General features: G+C 51.4%; 1 protein-coding gene across 3 annotated transcripts in view; it reads left to right on the plus strand.

The window, feature by feature from the left end:
• VPS9D1 (VPS9 domain containing 1) overlaps positions 1 to 21,441 on the plus strand; it is a 306,602-nt gene that overhangs the window by 113,388 nt on the left and 171,773 nt on the right. For all 3 annotated transcript variants that reach the window (XM_029608215.1, XM_029608216.1, XM_029608217.1), the window contains exon 9: positions 5,170 to 5,255. In XM_029608215.1, the coding sequence (XP_029464075.1) occupies positions 5,170 to 5,255 (86 nt within the window). The remainder of the gene's footprint in view (positions 1 to 5,169; positions 5,256 to 21,441) is intronic.

The raw sequence follows: 21,441 nt of genomic DNA on the forward strand, positions 1-21,441 counted from the left end.
TACTTATACTCACAACTCCGAAGGCGCATTATGGTCAGCACGTACTATAACTGCGCAATGTCATAAACTCATACAGGAAAAGCTGAGCGCATGACCCGAGCGCCACCTCGCCGCGCCCCATCTAGGAGCTCTAAATTTGTGCGCAAATAACTTTTAAGTGCGAGCCAATTGCAAAGCACAGCTACCACCGCCAATGCCACCAGCAATCAAGAATGATAAAGGGGATGGAACAGCTCCCCTATGAGGAAAGGCTGAAGAGGTTAGGGCTGTTCAGCTTGAAGAGACGGCTGAGGGGGGATATGATAGAGGTCTTTTAGATCATGTGAGGTCTTGAACAGGTAGATGTGACTCGGTTATTTACACTTTCGAATAATAGAAGGACTAGGGGGCATTCCATGAAGTTAGCAAGCAGCACATTTAAGATTAATCGGAGAAAATTCTTTTTCACTCAACACACAATAAAGCTCTGGAATTTGTTGCCAGAGGATGTGGTTAGTGCAGTTAGTGTAGCTGGGTTCAAAAAAGGTTTGGATAAGTTCTTGGAGGAGAAGTCCATTAATGGCTATTAATCAATTATACTTAGGGAATAGCCACTGCTATTAATTGCATCAGTAGCATGGGTTCTTCTTAGTGTTTGGGTAATTGCCAGGTTCTTGTGGCCTGGTTTTGGCCTCTGTTGGAAACAGGATGCTGGGCTTGATGGACCCTTGGTCTGACCCAGCATGGCAAGTTCTTATGTTCTTAATTCTAAGCACCTTGCTCTTTGTGCTTCTCAACCTGACCTAACTTTCAACCTGTGTCAACACAATGAGGAAGTCCAAGGAGAGTTGGCTTCCTCGGTCTTTGATAAGCCTGGCTCCTCCCATTCAGATGAGGGGTTAGCCACAGCCTTAGCTAGAAGCACCCACGTCTGGGCCAGCCGTGGGAGAGGGAATTCAGTGGCACCTACCCCAGCACTCCTGGGCTAGGCAGGGGCCCTTCCGTCTTCTCTAGGCTGGAATTATTTTTCCAGGGCCTTGAAGACCATAGTACAGGCACAACCTGCTACCTCACTGGCTCCTTCTGGGACCCGGCAACACGGAGGAAGTGCCAGATTCCTTGGTCCAGTCTGATCTCCCTACAGAAAGCCTCTTGCTACTTTCCAGTACTAAGGCTAACTATCCCTCTTCTTTCAGCAATGGGTCGAGATCACGTCGAACATATGGGTACTGGACATAATGCGAGAAGGATATGCTCTGGAATTTCGCAGCATCCCTCTGGGCATGTTCGTGATGTTGCCCTTACACTCCCAGCACAAGAAACTGGCAGTGGAATCTACGTTGATGAGGCTCCTCGGTTTGAGGGCTATAACTACAGTACCTACGTCCCCAGGAAAATATGGGGCATCATTCCACCTATTTCATCGTACCCAAGAAGGGGGGTTTGTTTCGCCCCATCCTGGACCTCAAGAGTGTCATTTGTCATCTGTGGATATTCCACTTCCGCATGGAAACTCACCATTCTGTCATAATGGCCATACAACCGGGAGAGTTCTTAACCTCCCCGGGCCTCTCGGAGGCCTACTTTCATATTACTGGCAACCTCCCCCAGAACATTCTCCAAAGTTATGGTGGTAGTGGTGGCAGCACTGAGGAAAGAAGGAATCCTGGTGCATCTTTACTTAGACGACTGGCTGATCTGGCCGAAGTCATTATAAGAGAGCCTCCAGGCGACTAGCAGGGTCATGTCACTGCTTCAGGAAGTTGGTTAGGTCATGAACATGGACAAGAGCTGCCTCAAGCCCTCCCAGTCCTTAGAATATCTGGAGTCTGGATCGATACTAAGCAGGACAAAGTCCTCCTCCCTCCTTCGAGGATAAGGAAGCTGATGGGCCAAGTGCATCGGTTAACGAATACAATGCGCCACAGAGTATTAAGCTGTCTTCAGGTCCTTAGCCTGATGGCGTCAACCCTGGAGGTAATACCATGGGTGAGGGCTCATATGCTGCCACTCCAATGTTCCCTGCTGTCACGTTGGAACCCACTGTCTCAAGACTACTTGATTTGCCTCCACCTTCCAATAAAATTATGTTCTCGGCTCCAGGAAGTTCACCTAAGCAAGGGTGTAAGCCTGGCCCCACCAAACTGGCTACTCCTCACAACGGACGCGAGCCCCTGAGGGTGAGGAGGTGACAACCCAGAGCGACGGACCAAGGAAGAAGCGTGCTGGAGCATAAACCGCCTAGAAGTCTGAGCTGCCAGATTAGCGTGCCTACAATTCAGCCATAGACTCCAGGGCCAGGCAGTCCGTGTGATACAGGACAACACAACAATGATAGCCTACATCAACCGCCAGGGAAGAACCAAAAGACAAATTATTTCTGGAAATAGTCCTCCTTATGGAATGGGCGGAGTTAAATCTACAAGGGATCTCAGCCTCCCACATCGCAGGAAAAGACAACGTCAGAGCAGAGCTTCTCAGCAAGGAGTCTGAGTCCAGGAGAATGGGCGTTGTCGACCAGAGCCTTCCGGTTCCTGATAGATCACTGGGGCCTCCCATCCATGGACCTACTGGCCACATCTCAAAATGGTAAGGTCCCCTGATTCTTCAGTCTTAGAAGAGATCAGCATTCCTAAGGGACCAAAGCCCTTGTCAGGCCTGGTCAGAATAGGAGCGACTGTACACCTCCCTCCTTGGCGTTCACATTCGCAAGATTGAACACCACAGAGATTTAGTCCTTCTAGTGGCCCCGGATTGGCCCAGAAGCCCACAGTATGTAGACATGCGGAGGCTTCTGGTGGAGAGCCCTCTATGCCTCCCTCCACAGAAGGACCTTTTCCAACAAAGTCTGATCCTTCACGAAGACTCAGCTCAGTTTTGTTTTACAGTCTGGCCCTTGAGAGGGCTTGCCTGACGAAGCGTGGATATTCGACGGCAGTAATTGCCACCTTGCTCCGCGCGTGGACATTCTTGACATCCTTGGCGTACGTATGGATCTGGAAAATATTTGAGGCTTGCTGCAAGGAGCACAGGGTGCCCCCCTCGACAACCAGGATCCCCATGATTCTGGAACTTTTACAGGATGGACAGAACAAAATGATATGTGTGCCTGAGTCTGAGACCAACATGGAGACTATGACTCACCCAGAATCCTCTGCTGCTTCGGCCTGCTTGCAGTTCTGGCCATGGGAACCTTAAATGCCCTATTGACTCTAATTTGTAGAAATTACAGGAGACATCTGGACAGCAGCAGGAGATGTCAAAAACGTATGATGGAAGGTCATGGGGTCAAAGAAAAGCAGAAGGAAAAGGTCAGAATCTCACAGGCTAACGTTTCAACTAAAGTGGCACCAATGAAACCAGAGTCTTGGAAACCTCCCTGAGGGTGAAAACCTGACAGGACAAAGGACTAATAGAAGCTTGATGTGAACATTAGGCAAATAGGCCCCAATTTGGGAGGAGGGTCAGGGTAATATAGGTTTAATTCATCTCGTTTTGACATAAGAAACTGTGTACATGATACTCCCATAGATTCAAGCAATTTAGGGATTGAGACTATTATCTATAAAAAGAAGACTTTACTAATGTATGGAGAGAAACAAAGGGTAGAGCTTCTCCTGAGCTCTGGCCAGAGAGGTCCTGTCCCTCTGTTCCTCCCAAGGGTACCTGCATTGCTTTTTGATATGCAATAAAAAATTTAAAATTTGTTTCTACTACATTTGGTATGGAACTCTTCTGTTCATGGAAAAGCACCTTTAAGTGTGATGTAGCGCTTAACAAAAGGGATGCCCCTCCGCTCCTTGAAAGTCCAGGTGATGCCTCTCCCCTGTTTCAGAGGCGAGGTGAACGGAGCCCGCCTGTCCACACATCCAGACTTGGCCCGTTTCCAAGAAGAGGTTAAACATGGAACCTCAATCTAGTATTGGGCCTTATAGCAGGGCCTTCCTTTCGGCCGCTACGCAGTCTGGCTCTATGCCTGTTAATGATGAGGACTGTATTCTTGGTGGCGATATGCTCGGATCATAGCATCTCTGAACTTCAGGCGCTGTCATGTTGGGAACCGTTAATCTGGTTGAATCCAGGAACGTTACAGCTTCGCACTGTTCCTTTCTTCCTTGCCAAAGGTAGCCTCAGAGTTTCACCTGAACCAGCCCATCTCCTTACCGTCCCTAGATAAACACAAGGACATGGAAAACTACCACTTCCTACGCCACTTAAACGTCAGGAGGCTTTTAGTACGGTATCTGGAACATTCAGGACCGGTGTGCAAGATAGACTGCTTGTTTGTTCTTCATGGTGGAAAGAAACAAGGCGAAGCAGCTTCGAGGACTACCATAGCTCACTGGATCAAGGAAGTGATCACGGGAGTTTATGTAGAGGCAGGGGAAGCCTTTATCCCTTCAGGTTATAGCTCATTCCACTAGGGCCCAGGCAGTATCCTAGGCGGAAGCTAAGCTACTGTCATCTGTCGACATCTGCCGAGCAGTGGCAGGGTCCTCCTTACAGACCACCTCCAGGTTCTATCACTTCGACATACAGGCTCGAGAGGATGCACGCTTTGCGAGGGCGGTGCTATCCGGATCGCAGGCAGCATCCCACCCCCGTTTTGTACATCCCATTGGTCCTGAGTCCATCTGGCTACACGCTTGGAAAAGGAGAAATTACTTACCTGATAATTTCGTTTTCCTTAGTGTAGACAGGTGGACTCAGCATCCTGCCCACGGCTGCTCAGGAATGGTGTCAAGGATTCGCCCATGAGGTGACTCGCAATTCCAAGAGGTTATGACTAAGCCATCACCCTATCCCTAGATCAAGGCATCTATAATTTTGCTGGGATTCAGCACTTATGTTTAGTTGAGTACACTTATGGTTACCACTTTTTAATCAAGTTATCAAGTGGTATTCAAGTTTTTCAGTACTATGTTCACAGTAGCTTTTGAAGAGAATACTGAATGGCTGAGGTTGCTTCAGGGGATATTAAGGTAACTTCAGCTTTGAAACCTGACTCCGTCTGCATCTGCTAGCAGGGGAGCACATAACCCATTGGTCCTGAGTCCATCTGTCTACACTAAGGAAAACGAAATTATCAGGTAAGTAATTTCTCCATTCTTTGTACTGTGCTGGGGAGTGGATTTAATGGAGAGCTGCAGACAGATCTGTAATATGCTGTCATGTTTTTCACCTTCTTAGGAGTGGCCCAAACTCTGGAAAGCCAAGATACAGAAAAGTCCGAATGATTTGTCTCTGATTGCGGAACTGGTCTTTCATCTCCTCAGGTACTAACCTGATCCAAAGAAGAAGAGATCCCGCTGGGTCCCTTCCTTGGATGCTAATCGCAGCCCCTGGGCAGTAAAGTAGGGTCAGAGCTGTTTCCAGGGCCCTTACCTGACACTTGAATTTGAAAATCTAGTAATTTCGTAGCGTCCAGTCAGATGAATCCAGAACAAGTGGGTTATGCACTTCTACCAGCAGATGGAGTCGGAGTAAACTGACATCACAGTACATATACCCCTGCAGTGACATGAGTCTGTCAGTATTTTCCGTCTCCAGCAGATGGTGGACGTGCATCTCCCCACTGGGGATTGCTTCATTTTAAAGTAACACCTGCAGTGATACCAAGTGGTCCCTCACCCAGTTGAGAACTTCTGAGGTGATTTCCGTGGTCCCTCAGATGTGTGTGCCTTGGTCCGGTAGCTGATTTTGCCGGCGTGGACTTAGCTGCTTGAGCAGCTGAAAGCCAGCAGGTGCAGGAAGCCAAGTGCATTGGTGACAGCATATGCCTTCTTCCCCCACAGCCAGAGACTGTCTCTGTACTCAGCCAGGTAAGAGTGAGCTCCGGTAAGCTTAAAAAAAAAAAAGATAAATACAGAGTCTTAGTAGGAGGTTTTTTGTTGTACAGGGTATCCTCCCCCCCCAGTCTCCGTGCTCAGTGTGCTGGTCCGACGTTCGTTCCGCTCTGTAGGAGGTCGAGGGACGTGGGTAGCCTAGCGGGTTGAACAGGCTAGGCCCCGCTCCAAGGCTTTTTTTGCATGCCTTGTGGTAGGCCGCAACAGCTTTTTGCACGCTTTCTAAAGCTGCCCTCTACAGGATTGTCAGTCCAGTGTGTGCGTCTCGCTGTGCATCCAGGTTGTGCACACAGTGGGGCCTTGTAGTCTGTGCGCCCATGTGCCTGAACATACCCAGATCAGTCCAGACCAGTGGGTTGTGCATCCCGTCCAGCAGATGGAGTCAGAGAACAAAACTTTGGGCACTGCTACATATATGAGAGTGCCATCTGCAGACCCTCAGTATTTATCTGACTCCAGCAGATGGTAGAAGTGCACTCCTGCAGACTGTTAGTTTAAAAAAAAAAAAGAATTTTAGTTCCCTGTACGTACCAGGATCAGTCCAGACCGCTGTATTTCTCTGACTCCAGCAGATGAGGGTGACAGAACCTGTGGCCCTGATCTTTAAAAAAAAAAAAAAAAAAAAAAAAGAGTATATTTACTATAGCTCATTAATAAGAACAGAGATTTTTTTTTTAATGACCTTGGCTAGATCAACAATTTAAAACAAACAAACAAAAAAAAAAAACCAGTAAAGGAAGTAACAGAAGGAGTGCTTCTTCTGGAGTGCAAGTCCTTCCAAGGGGGTTCAGACCTTTCTGATCCCTTGGTAGTAGGCAAGGCTGGGGTTCTTGCCCTGAGATCCTAATTTCCAGAGTGTTTACTTTCAGCCTGGTGAGAAAGAGGATTAACCGGTGGGCTGGTCCCTCCCCCTAACATCCCAGAGACGTGTAGATTCCTCTGGTGGGAGCCCCTGTCGATTTGCTCAGACCCAGGGACGATTTTTCCTTTCCCTGGTTGATTTAGAGCGTTTAAAAAAAACTCCAAACCCCCCCCCCCCCCCCCCCCCCAAAGAAGTCGGCAGGCAGCCTGGGTCTCCGGAAGGGATATTTTTAACCTTTTATTTGCTCAGCGCAGCTCGCTATCAAATGCCGCATGGATCGCGGTGCTCTGCCTGCTTGGAGCCGGCAGCGTGGCTCTCCCGCAATGGCCTCTGCTCCCGTTGCATTCAAAGGGGAGAGGGGCCATCAGAAATTCCTATAGAAGGCAGAGGAGCACTTACCTCGCGGTCGCGAAGTGCAGGCAGGGCTCTGCAGGGTTTCAGTCGTCGACCTGCTCCGTTCCCGATCAGCGTGGGAACGGCGGACCCCAAGCAGTGCACAGCTTGGGGGGAGGGGATTTACCTCCGTGGCTTTCTTCACCCAGTTTGAGTCCTGTGAAACCTTCAGATTTGATTACTGATTCTCCTCCCTGCCCGAACCTCCCCCCGGGGAGGGGGGGGCCTTAAAGCAACAGCACCCTTTTTCATCTCAATTTGTGCTGTTGTTGCACAAAACCTATATGGAGGCAGAAGCTGATTTAACTTTGCAGGAATCTCCTCCACCGAAGGTCCCTAAGCCTGCTGAGGGTCCGGCCATCCCTAGAGTCCAAGCGGTTTGTCCATTACTGGACCTGGCATACCACAGAAAAACCAGGAGTCAAGAAAAAAGAGAGATACAGTGGGCTCAGGTAGGATAAGACATGTGACCCACAGGCAGCCTTTCTTGACAGATGGGCAGTCCACAAGTATACCCCCCCACTCAAACAGGACATTAAGGAACTCAATAAAAACCAGGATTACAGTGGGCTCTGGTAGAATTAGACCTGTGATGAGGAGACACACACAGTATCAAGTGCAACAAGTACAAAAAGCCTTCTCTATATTAAACACTGAACAAGTTCTTGAGAAAAACATTGAAGTGTTACCTGAAAAGAGAAAAAAAAACCCAATGCATGCAGAAATTCCAGATCCATAACCAAAGGAAAAAGCTCATTGTGATGGATGACTCTGTCATCAGTGGCACAACTGCAAAGGGAAAGAGTGAAGTGAATAACAAAACTCATCTAAAGTCTCAAAAGGAGTCCAGGAAAAGCAGTAACCTTAACGAGAAAAGCTGGAAAGCTATGACCACAAATGCTCATAGTTTGGGCAATAAAATCCCAGATCTGCAAGCCCTAATGGTGGAGGCGGACTTGGACGTTGTTGCTATCACAGAGACATGGTTCACAGAATCTCATGATTGGGATACAGCAATACCAGGCTTTAACTTGTTAAGGAAGGACAGAGTGGATAGGAAAGGGGGAGGTGTGGCTCTTTATGTCAGAAACAATATCCAAGCATCTGAGCTGCAAGGAAGATGGGGAAATGAAGAAGCACTATGGGCCGACCTAAAAAAAGATGATGGGGCATCCATCTATATTGGAGTGGTTTACAGGCCTCTAAACCAAAAAGAAGAGCTGGACAGAAATCTGGTTGAAGACATCCAAAAGATGGGAAAGAAGGGAGAAGTGGTGATCGTTGGAGACTTTAATATGCCAGATGTAGACTGGAGAATCCCATCTGCAGATTCTAATAATAGTAGAGAGATAGTAGATGCCATGCAAGAAGCTTTATTCAAACAAATGGTATTCCCTGTACGTACCAGGATCAGTCCTGACTCCTGGGTTTTGCCCCCCCTCTAGCAGATGGAGACAGAAGTTTACAAACAAAAACTCCGCCTATATCTAGGCTGGTGCCACCTACAGTCTGGCAGTATTCTTCTGTCTCCTAGCAGGTGGAGAGGGTGCAAAACCTACAGTCTGTTTTTGGGCCTAAGTTTTTAGGTGGTAGTTTAAAAAAAAAAAAAGAAAAAGTAAAGCTAAAAGGTAGGACAGGTAGGTGTTGTCTGTAGTGGGTAAGGACCGCAGAGGCTTGCCTGCTGGTCCCAGTCCCCGCCTCCCAGGGGAGGGTAAGGTCCTGAGGGGACCGTTCCCCCTGGTTGAGGCAGCCGAGGATCTTTGTCAAGCGGCGGTTCAAAGGGTGCTACAGCTCTTGCGATCGCTGGGGCTATTGTGCCGGTCAATGTGGCCAAGAGCCATCTAGAACCAACGCAGTCCCTGGAGTATTTGGGAGCTTTGTTCGACACGTGTCAAGGCACAGTGTCACTTACGCAGGGTCGAATGCTGAAGTTGCAGACTCAGATCCGAAGATTGTTGGGCAAGCCGGTACCGGTAGTATGGGATTACTTGCAGGTGCTGGGATCTATGAACTCTACGCTGGAATTAGTGCCGTGGGCTTTCGCTCATATGCGTCCTTTGCAGTCAGCGTTGCTATCCCGCTGGCGGCCAGTATCGGAGGACTTCTTCCTTCCCTTGCCGCTGACCCAGGACGCCAGGGACAGCTTGACCTGGTGGCTCTGTCCAGCCAACTTGAGTCGAGGGGTATCGCTGGAGACTCCGTCTTGGACAGTGGTTACCACGGATGCCAGTCTGCTCGGTTGGGGGGCAGTTTGCCTCGGACAGTCAGTGCAGGGTCAATGGTCGCCTCGGGAGTCATCCTGGTCGATCAATCGGTTGGAAACTCGAGCGGTGTGACTGGCTCTTTGCGGTTCCTCCCTCTTATCCGCGGTCGGTCAGTCAGGATATTGTCGGACAATGCAACCACGGTGGCTTACATCAATCGACAAGGGGGAACCAAGAGTCAGGCAGTAGCATCCGAAGCTCGGTCATTGATGATATGGGCGGAGGCTCATCTCAGCAGTATTGCGGCCTCTCACGTTGCCGGGGTAGAAAACGTCCAGGCAGATTTTCTCAGTCGCCACTGGCTAGATCCCGGGGAGTGGGAGCTCGCGGAGCAAGCGTTTCAACTCATCTGTGCCCGATCGGGCAACGTTCAAGAATGCAAAAGCTCCTCTGTTCTTTGCTCGGCGTCGGGAAACGGCAGCGGAAGGAGTGGATGCTCTGGTAGTGCCGTGGCCGACGGATGTCTTACTCTACGTGTTTCCGCCATGGCCTCTCATAGGCAGTGTACTACGTCGAGTCGAGAAGCACCCTGCGGACATAGTAGTCGTCACCCCAGAATGGCCAAGAAGGCCGTGGTTCGCGGATCTGCTGAATCTGGCGATAGAGGGTCCACTTCGTTTTCCTTATCTTCCGTATCTCCTTCATCAGGGGCCCGTTTGTTTCGACCTGGTGGATCGCTTTTGTCTAGCGGCATGGCTTTTGAGAGGCAAAGGTTGAGATCCAAGGGGTACGCGGATTCGGTGGTGTCGACGCTTCTGCGTTTCCGTAAGAAGTCTACGTCGTTAGCTTTATGTGCGGGTATGGAGAGTTTTTGAATCCTGGTGTCTTGAACACGACGTGGTACCTATCCGAGCGGCTATCTCGGACATACTTCTTTTTCTACAGGAGGGTTTGTCCAAAGGGCTTTCCTGTTGTTCCTTGAGGGTGCAAGTGGCGGCTCTGGGTTCCTTGAGGGGACGGATTCATGGGACATCGTTGGCGGCACATCCAGATGTAGTGCGTTTTCTTCGGGGGGCGAGGCAGTTGCGGCCTCCGTTTAGGCAGCCTTGTCCGTCCTGGAATTTGAATGTTGTCCTTAAAGCGTTGTGTGCGGCGCCTTTTGAGCCTCTTCGCAGGATCACTCTCAAGGATTTAACTCTGAAGGTCGTGTTCTTGGTGGCCATGGTCTCGGTGCGATGGATTCCTGAGCTTCAGGCTCTGTCGTGTCGGGAGCCTTTTTTGCGGATTTCGGACGCGGGCATCTCGTTGCGGACGGTACCGTCCTTTTTACCTAAAGTGGTTTCATCGTTCCATGTCAATCAGACGGTCGAGTTGCCATCTTTTTTGCAGGTACGGGCTTCAGATCCTTTGGCTAAGGATCTTCATAAGTTGGATGTCCGACGCGCGCTGCTGCGATATTTGGAAATCACGAATGCATTCAGAATGTCGGACCATTTGTTCGTTCTCTATGGTGGTCCGAGGCGAGGTAAGGCAGCCTCTAAGACTACGATTGCTCGTTGGTTGAAAGAAGCCATTCGATCGACGTACCTGTTGCAGGGTAGGGCGTTACCCGCGGGGTTACGAGCTCACTCTACTCGCGCCCAGGCCACGTCCTGGGCGGAATGCCATCATATATCTCCAGAGGAGATCTGTAGGGCGGCCACCTGGAAATCGGTTCACACGTTTGCCCGGCACTATCGTTTGGTTCCCTGTACGTACCTGGATCAGTCCAGACAGTGGGTTATGTCCCCAATCCAGCAGATGGAGTCAGCACAAGCTTTGAGGGGGCGTATCCATATATCCTACTACCCCCTCTGCAGGAGTTCAGTATCTTCTGACTCCAGCAGATGCGAGTAGGGGAATCAGGCTTCTCCTCCTTTTCCTTCTTTCTCACTTCTTTTGCTTGATTATTTTGCTGCCTTTTTCTCATGGATCAAGTTTGTATCAAGTCTTGTATCAAGTTTTAAAAAGAAAAAAAAGAAAGTAAAGCAGGGTCCTTTCACCTTTTGGGGAGTGGCTTATCTCTCCTGTCTCTTTTCTGCAGCCGTGCTGTTTTCTTTGTCATTGCAGCAGGGGTAAGTAAGTTTTTCTTCACAGCACAGCTCCTGGTGCCCGCGTTTTTCTTCACAGCACAGCTCCTGGTGCCCGCGAAAGCCGGTGGTGCCGGCCTCTTCGTTTTTCTTCACTCACCCGCGGCCATTTTGCAGCTCCTCGTGGGCTGCTGCCGCGCTTGGGAAAGACTTCTGGGGCGGGTTGTGTGGCCGGGAAGGCCCCCCCGCGGCACCCCCCTGTAATTGCGGACAGCGGGCAGTGCGGGCCGCCCGGGCCCCCCCGCAGCGGCACTTTCGTGCGCGTGGCTCCCCCGAGGCTTTTGCTCTTTTTTGCCGCCGTGTTTCATCTCTCCCCCGGCGATCCCGATGCCGCGGCCTGCGGCGACCCAGGGTCCCGTATTTCCCGGGAGGGCATCTGTGCACGATGCCTTCCCGGGGGGGAAGGTACCTCACAGTCCCTTAATGAATTTTCTTTTTTGCCCAGGCGGCGCGGGCCGGCCACTCCGCCATTTTTGGCGGGAACGGGGGCCAGCTTACATTCTGAGCGCCCGGAGGCGCAGGACACGAGGGAGAACGTCTCTCGGGAAGACCCTACAAGCGGGGTCGCCCCCCCCGATTCTGGTGCAGGAGCCAAGCACCCAGAGCCAGGGAGCAGGAACCACGCCGCCCCTCAAAACGCACCCGGGCAGGCCGGGATTCTCTCCGGAGTTTATCCTGCTCATGCATACCGCTTATCTACAGGGGCTGGACACACCTGTGGGACCCCCCCCCTAAGATCCCACGGATGTTGCCCTCGGCGCCGGCCCCCCCCCGACCCTTCGGGAGCGGGGGCCTCCCGTCCTCCTACTCGGGTCCGTTCGGCGCCAGCGGCAGTGGGGGCGGTGCCCGACCCAGCGGGACAGGGACCTGACCTCCCGGACGGGGGCCAAGGGGACGGCACGCAAGAAGGGGATGATCCGCGTACCCTACGCCTCTTCCAGAGGGAAGAACTGGACGACCTCATCCCGCAGATCATTCAGGAATTAGATTTGGACCCTCCACCGGACCCGCCTGCTCCAGTGGCTCCCACTGTCGTCACCTCCTCAAAGAAGGGAGATCCAGTCCTGGCGGCGCTTTGGCCGAGGGCTCGGGCTTTTCCTATCCATGACTCGTTTTTACAACTTCTCACCAGGGAATGCGACACCCCGGAGGCCTCCCTGAAGAGCAGCCGGGCGATGGAAACGCTGTACCCGCTCCCTGAAGATTTTCTGGACCTCATCAAGGTCCCAAAGGTGGACTCCGCAGTGTCGGCGGTCACGAAGAGGACGACTATCCCAGTAACGGGAGGTGCGGCATTGCGAGACACACAGGATCGTAAGTTGGAGGTTTTCCTTAAGCGGGTCTTCGAGGTCTCCGCGTTTGGCATGCGGGCGGTGATGTGCAGTTCGCTTGCCCAGCGGGCTAGTCTCCTTTGGGTACAACAGCTCCTCACGTCTCAGAATCTGCCAGCCGATGAGGCTGCCCAGGCGGATCGGCTGGAGGCCGCGGTGGCGTATGGGTCGGACGCCTCGTACGATCTTTTTCGGTCCTCGCAAGATCCATGGTATCAGTAGTGGCGGCACGCCGACTACTATGGCTACGCAACTGGGTGGCAGATACGTCCTCGAAGTCCAGTCTGGGCTCTCTCCCTTTCAGGGGCAAGTTCCTCTTCGGGGAGGATTTGGATCGGATCATCAAGTCCCTGGGGGAGAACGCTGTTCATCGGCTGCCGGAGGATAGGTTTCGTCCATCCAGAGCGTTTTCTTCTTCTCGGACCAGAGCCAGAGCGCAGCAGCGCTACAGGGGATACAGACAGGCGGCCGCCCGGCCATCCGCCCCCAGGTCTCAGCCCTGGTCGCGCTCCTTTCGCGGGCGTCGGCCCGCACGCACTACTCCCGGACTCGGGAACCCCTCTAACAAGTCTTCACAATGATGCCAGTCTCGCCCACTCCTCTGTCCCCAGGATTGGGGGCCGGCTAACGTTTTTCTACTCGGAGTGGGCGCGGATCACCTCTGACCAGTGGGTCCTGGATACCATAAAACACGGCTACGCATTGGAATTTGTCCACCCTCCGCAGGGAAGGTTCATCTTTTCTCCCTGTGGCTCGGACCTCAAAAGAAGGGCGGTGCAGCTGACTCTGGACAGACTCCGGGAGATAGGCGCTATTGCGCCCATGCCCTTCGGAGAGGTGGGCTCGGGCCACTATTCCATCTATTTCATCGTGCCAAAGAAGGACGGTTCCTTCCGGCCTATACTGGACCTCAAGGAAGTCAACAAATCCCTTCGAGTCGTTCGGTTCCGCATGGAAACGGCGGTACATTGGGGGGAGTTTCTCGCCTCCCTGGACTTAACGGAGGCCTACCTGCACATTCCCATCCGCCCGGACCACCACCGTTTCCTTCGTTTCAAAATCCTGGACCAGCGTTTTCAGTTCACGGCTCTCCTGTTCGGATTGGCGACAGCGCCGCGCACCTTCACCAAGATCATGATAGTCGTGGCTGCAGCCCTCCGGAAGGCAGGCATCCTGGTTCATCCTTATCTGGACGATTGGCTCATTCGGGCGAAGTCATTCGATCATGGACGCTCAGCGGTGACTCGAGTAGTACAGTTTCTACATTTCCTGGGATGGGTAGTGAACTTCTCCAAGAGCTCCCTCACTCCCTCGCAACGCTTGGATTTCTTGGGGGCAACCTTCGACACCCTACTGGGCAAAGTTTTTCTGTGGCAGGACAAGGCTCAATCCTTGCGGGGTCACACACGACGGTTCTCTGCATTACCAGAGCCCACCTCCTGGGACTACCTACAACTCCTGGGAGTGATGGGGTTCACCATCGACCTTGTACCTTGGGCTTTCGCGCACCTCAGGACCTTACAGTGGGCGCTCCTCTCCCGGTGGAAACCAGTATCACAGGACTACCAGATGATTCTCCCGCTCCCGCAGAATGCCAGGGACAGTCTGGGCTGGTGGTTGGATCCGCCGAACCTGGCCCGGGGCGTGTCCCTCGATCTGCCAAATTGGGTGGTGGTGACTACCGATGCCAGTCTAGCAGGCTGGGGTGCAGTATGCGATCGAAGCGCCACGCAGGGGACGTGGTCCGCGGTGGAGGCGAAGTGGTCAATCAACCGTCTGGAAACCAGGGCGGTCCGGCTAGCTCTGCGACATTTCCTCCCACTTCTTCGGAACCGGGAAGTCAGAATTCTATCGGACAACGCTACCACCGTGGCCTACATCAATCGACAAGGAGGCACGCACAGCCCACAGGTAGCGCTCGAGGCGGTGCTACTGATGCAATGGGCGGAGCGTCATCTCGTCCGGCTAGCAGCCTCGCACATCGCCGGGGTGGACAACGTCCAGGTGGACTTCCTCAGTCGTCAACTGCTGGACCCAGGAGAGTGGTCTCTCTCCGACAAAGCGATGCAACTTATCGTCCATCGGTGGGGGGCCCCCCACCTGGATCTGATGGCGTCCGCTCTCAACGCCAAGGCTCCTCGCTTCTTCAGTCGCCGGAGAGAGCGCGGCGCCGAGGGAGTGGATGCCCTGGTCCTTCCGTGGCCCCCACATCTTCTGCTCTACGCTTTTCCACCGTGGCCTCTGGTGGGCAGGATGCTCCGGAATGGCCCAGGCGACCCTGGTTTGCAGACCTTCTACAGCTGGTGATCGACGGGCCAATCAGGCTGGGGCACCTCCCCCAGCTCCTACATCAGGGCCTGGTATTTTTCGAGCAGGCAGAACTCTTCTGTCTTGCGGCCTGGCTTTTGAGAGGCGCCGCCTCCGGCGTCGGGGCTACCCGGAGGCGGTAGTATCCACGCTATTGCGGGCACGAAAAACATCGACGTCGGCGGCCTATGTTCGGGTCTGGAAGGTGTTCAAGCTGTGGTGTACCAGCCAGGCCACGAGACCCGCTAAGGTTTCTGTACCTCAGATCCTTCAGTTTCTACAGGCGGGAGTGGAAAAAGGGCTCGCCTATAATTCACTACGGGTTCAGGTGGCCGCCCTTGGTTCGCTGTTGAGCGATGGGGGCTCTCTTCTACGGCACCCTGACATTGCTCGTTTTCTCAAGGGTGTCAAGCATATGCGTCCTCCGTTGCGGGACCCTTGTCCCTCCTGGAGTCTTAACCTTGTGCTTCGCTCCCTGTCGGGACCACCGTTCGAGCCGCTGCGCAGCGCAACGATAAAGGATCTCACTCTCAAGACTGTTTTTCTTGTGGCCATCTGTTCTGCTCGACGCATCTCGGAGCTGCAGGCTCTGTCGTGTAGAGAGCCTTATCTCCGTTTTTCCGACTCTGGAGTTTCGCTTCGCACCGTTCCCTCCTTCCTGCCGAAGGTGGTTTCTGCATTCCATGTGAACCAGACGGTGGAGCTGCCGTCCTTCTCCTCCTCAGAGCCGAAGATGCTCCGTCTCTTGGATGTCAAGCGCACTCTGCGCCTCTATCTGGAGGCTACAAATGAGTTCCGGATCTCTGACCATCTCTTCGTACTCTGGTCCGGACCTAAGAAGGGGTCTCAGGCCTCGAAGGCTACCATTGCCAGATGGTTGAAGGCCGGCATTGCTGCTTCCTACATTGGGGCGGGACGGATTCCCCCACCCGGCATCGTAGCGCATTCTACACGTTCTCAGGCGGCTTCCTGGGCGGAGTCTCGCTTGGTATCCTCGCAAGAAATTTGTAGAGCAGCCACCTGGAAATCGTTACACACGTTCTCGAGGCACTATCGTCTGCACCTCGCCTCTTCGGTCTCTGGACACTTTGGCGAGCAGGTTCTCCGAGCAGGCCTCGCAGGACCCCACCCGGTTTAGGGAAGCTTGGGTACATCCCACTGTCTGGACTGATCCAGGTACGTACAGGGAAAAGAAAATTATTACTTACCTGCTAATTTTCGTTCCTGTAGTACCATGGATCAGTCCAGACGCCCACCACGTTTTGGGTTCTTGATCCTGCTCAGCTCTGCGCTATTTCCTGTTCCCAGTGCTCTGTGTCTTCACAGTCGTTTCCTTTTTGCTGTTTTTCACAACTCCCTACAAGTTGGTAGGATGTTTGCAGTTACTTGTTGCGGTTACAATTGTTTTAATTATCTGTTTCCACAAACTTGATCCTTCGGGGGTTTCTACTCAGGCTTTGATATACTCGATACTGAACTCCTGCAGAGGGGGTAGTAGGATATATGGATACGCCCCCTCAAAGCTTGTGCTGACTCCATCTGCTGGATTGGGGACATAACCCACTGTCTGGACTGATCCATGGTACTACAGGAATGAAAATTAGCAGGTAAGTAATAATTTTCTTATGTCAATGCGCCAGGGTCGACGGGGTTTGGAGAAGGAGTGCTTAGAGCAGGCCTCTCCGGATCCCACCCTCAGTAAGGTAAGCTCTGGTACATCCCAGGAGTCTGGACTGATCCTGGTACGTACAGGGAAAAGAAAATTAGGTCCTTACCTTTGCTAATTTTCGTTCCTGTAGTACCGAGGATCAGTCCAGAGTCCCACCCAGTCTTGTGCTGATGCCGGGAGAGGCTGTGTGGTCTGTGTGGTGGTCTATTTCTCAATCAGGATAAGTTGATGTTTGATACCTCGAGTTCGGTCCCCAGTTTGGGGGTTGTACACTGGTGTTGAGGTAATGGTTATAATGTTCGTTGATATTTTTTTTTTGAGATTGTTCTGCTTTGACATTAAGTAATACTGCCAGACTGTAGGTGGCACCAGCCTAGATATAGGCGGAGTTTTTGTTTGTAAACTTCTGTCTCCATCTGCCAGAGGGGGGGCAAAAACCAGGAGTCAGGACTGATCCTCGGTAATACAGGAACGAAAATTAGCAAAGGTAAGGACCTAATTTTCTTATAGAACCCACGAGAGAAGGAGCTATACTCGACTTAGTGCTCACTAATGGAGATAATGTCTCTGATGTCCAGGTGGGCACCCACCTCAGCACCAGTGATCATCAAACGGTATGGTTTAATATCACAAAAAGGATACAGAAAAGAAACACAAAGACCCAAGTTTTGCAGTTCAAAAACACGGACTTTGATGAAATGGGGAAGTACCTGGAGGAAGAACTAAAAGGCTGGGAGAACGAGAGAGATGTGGATCAGCAGTGGACCAATCTAAAAGGAGCAGTTACCAAGGCAACTAATCTATATGTTAGAAAAGTAAAGAAAAGCAAAAGAAAAATGAAACCTATCTGGTTCTCAAAGGAGGTGGCTGATAAAATAAAGGCTAAAAGAACAGCGTTCAAGAAATATAAAAGATCCCAAAGGGAGGAGCACAAAGAATATTTGGTAGAACTGAGGGAGACGAAGAAATTAATCAAGATGGCAAAAAGTCAAGCGGAAGAGAGGATTGCCAAGGAGATAAAGAATGGTGACAAACATTTTTCAGATACATCAGTGAAAAGAGAAAAGTTCAAAGTGGTATAGTGAAATTGAAAGGTGGAAAGGATCAATGTGTGGAGAAAGACGAGGAAATGGCAGAAATATTAAACGAATACTTCAGTTCTGTGTTCACTAAAGAAGACCCTGGAGAAGGACCATCTCTACTTAACAAGAAACTGGAGGGGAGTGGAGTAGATGAAACTCCATTTACAGTAGAAAAGGTATGGGAAGAGCAGAAGAATCTGAAAGTGGACAAAGCCATGGGGCCTGATGAGGTTCATCCCAGGATACTGAGGGAACTCAGAGATGTGCTGGCGGGTCCGCTGTGTGACCTGTTCAGTAGATCCCTAGAAACGGGAGTGGTGCCGAGTGATTGGAGAAGAGCGGTGGTGGTCCCGCTTCACAAGAGTGGGAACAGAGAAGAGGCTGGTAACTACAGACCAGTTAGCCTCACTTCGGTGGTGGGAAAAGTAATGGAGTCACTGTTGAAAGAGAGAATAGTGAATTATCTACAGTCGGGAGAATTGCTGGACCAGAGGCAGCATGGATTCATCAGGGGAAGATCCTGTCAGACAAATCTGATTGACTTTTTTGACTGGGTAACCAAGGAATTGGATCAAGGAAGAGCGCTCGATGTCATCTACTTGGATTTCAGCAAAGCTTTTGATACGGTTCCGCACAGGAGACTGGTGAACAAAATGAGAAGCTTAGGAGTGAGTGCCAAAGTGGTGGCCTGGATTGCAAACTGGTTGACGGACAGAAGACAATGTGTGATGGTAAATGGAACTCTCTCTGAAGAGAGAGCGGTTTTAAGCGGTGTACCGCAAGGATCGGTGTTGGGACCGATCCTGTTCAATATCTTTGTGAGCGACATTGCGGATGGGATAGAAGGTAAAATTTGTCTTTTTGCGGACGACACTAAGATCTGCAATAGAGTGGACACGCCGGAAGGAGTAGAGAGAATGAGACGGGATTTAAGGAAGCTGGAATAGTGGTCGAAGATATGGCAGCTGAGATTCAGTGCCAAGAAGTGCAAAGTCATGCATATGGGAAGAGGAAATCCGAATGAACTGTATTCGATGGGGGGGAGGGGAAGGCTGATGTGCATGGAGCAGGAGAGAGACCTTGGGGTGATAGTGTCTAATGATCTGAAGTCGGCGAAACAATGTGACAAGGCGATAGCAAAAGCCAGAAGAATGCTGTGCTGCATTGAGAGAGGAATATCGAGTAAGAAAAGGGAAGTGATTATCCCCTTGTACAGGTCCTTGGTGAGGCCTCACCTGGAGTACTGTGTTCAGTTCTGGAGACCGTATCTCTAAAGAGACAGAGACAAGATGGATGTGGTCCAGAGAAGGGCAACCAGAAAGGTGGAGGGTCTTCATCGAATGACTTGTGAGGAGAGATTGAAGAATCTAAATATATACACCCTAGAAGAAAGGAGGAGCAGGGGTGATATGATTCAAACTTTCAGATACTTGAAAGGTTTTAACGATCCAAAGACAACGACAAACCTTTTCCGTCGGAAAAAAATCAGCAGAACCAGGGGTCACGAGTTGAAGCTCCAAGGAGGAAGACTCAGAACCAATGTCAGGAAGTATTTCTTCACGGAGAGGGTGGTAGATGCCTGGAATGCCCTTCCGGAGGAAGTGGTGAAGACCAGAACTGTGAAAGACTTCAAAGGGGCGTGGGATAGACACTGTGGATCCATCAAGTCTAGAGGACGTGAACGAAGAGTGGGTGGCTCACAGGAATGACAGCTACTGCCTGGAAATTATTCCCTTATTCAATAAACATACACACGGTTAATGCGACTCCAACATTGCTCTAAGCTTCAACGGCACAAGGAAGTGTGAAAAAAAAGGATTTGCATTCACAAAAAGTGGGGAGTAGCTTGCTTGTTACGGCGGTTACTACCCCAAACTAAATAAGCCAGATACTTTACTTTCAGTGCATATCCAGCATAGCTCTCTGCTTCAGCGGCAGGGGAGAAAGTCTGATACTTCACGCAAATCCAACATAGCTCCCTGCTTCAACGGCAGGGGAGAAAGTCTGATACTTCACTTTCAACGCATATCCAACACAGCTCTCTGCTTCAACGGCAGGGGAGAAAGTCTGATACTTCACTTTCAACACACATCCAGCATAGCTCTCTGCTTCAACGGCAGGGGGAACGTAGAAAGGTGGATCTATATACAGACAATAACCAACAAGGACTGAGTTACATAGTCTGGGTAAACAAAGGCATGGGTGTAGCTTGCTTATTGCGGGGGTTACTACCCCTAACTATGGTAGATATTCACTTGGATGCAGTTCCAACACTGCTCTCTACATTAATGGTATGGGTGGAAGGGAAATAGAACCAAAAGGTTACTAAGAGCCAAGAGTAACAGAAGTATGAGAGAAATTAAAAAAAAAAAAAGTGCATAGCTTGCTGGGCAGACTGGATGGGCCGTTTAGTCTTCTTCTGCCGTCATTTCTATGTTGCCACTCGCTGACCCCTCAGATATCACTTCACAGGATCCTCCCGCTGCGGACACTTCTGATGACGTTGACAAATTCGCTCCGCTGGAAGGGGATGATCTGCGAGTGCTCTGATTGTTTCGCAGGGAGGAGTTGGATCCTTTGATCCCACATGTGCTGTCAGAACTGGATATTCAGGCTCCACAGCCCTTGGCTGAGCCTTCCTCGGGGGATCCTGAGCTGTCGGGTCTTAGGGCTCCACCTAGCACTTTTCCTTTTCATCCGATGCTTTTGCAGCTTATGACCCGGGAATGGGACGCCCCAGAAGCCAGCTTGCGGGTCAGTAGGGCTATGGAAAACTTTATCCGCTTCCAGAGGAGTCGTTGGATATTCTTAGGATCCCTAAGGTGGACGAGGCCGTTTCGGCCATCACCAAGCACACAATGAATCTGATAACGGGGGCAGCGGCACTTAAGGATCTTCAGGATAGAAAACTGGAAGTTCTGTTTAAAAGGATTTTTGAGGACTTCCGGTGATGACATCACCGAGACCGACGGAGGTGACTTGAGCTCCGCAGTCCCTCGCGGCTTCTCCCCCCCCCCCCCCCCCCGATTACCCTCAGAACGACAGCGATTTGAGCGGCCTTTACCTTGGGGATACGGGGCACTCGATGGGACTCCGAGGCTGGCACTTTTAAAACCCTTGGGCACCGGATGCCTGCAGATTTCATTGGGGGTTGGAGCTGCCGCGCCACGGCCAAAATGGCGGCCGCCATGCTGCACAGTCCGCTCATTTGGTAGCGGGCCCAAAGTGATCCAGCGGCTATTTTTCAACGGAGACCCGGGAATATCATTCGGAGGGTCTGAGGACCTGCAAGTGTGCCTGGGGGAGACTTGATGTAGAGTGACTTGCAGGAACTGCTGCTGGGCCGCGATGGCCACACTCACACGAGGTACTGTAAATGAGCCTGCTGGACGGGGACCGGCTGAACGGGGACCGGCACCCTGAAGCTACTTTTATTAAGAACATAAGAACATAAGAAAATGCCATACTGGGTCAGACCAAGGGTCCATCAAGCCCAGCATCCTGTTTCCAACAGTGGCCAATCCAGGCCATAAGAACCTGGCAAGTTCCCAAAAACTAAGTCTATTCCATGTAACCATTGCTAATGGCAGTGGCTATTCTCTAAGTGAACTTAATAGCAGGTAATGGACTTCTCCTCCA

Source organism: Rhinatrema bivittatum, chromosome 7 (genome assembly GCF_901001135.1).
Source record: "Rhinatrema bivittatum chromosome 7, aRhiBiv1.1, whole genome shotgun sequence".
Taxonomy (NCBI): domain Eukaryota; kingdom Metazoa; phylum Chordata; class Amphibia; order Gymnophiona; family Rhinatrematidae; genus Rhinatrema; species Rhinatrema bivittatum.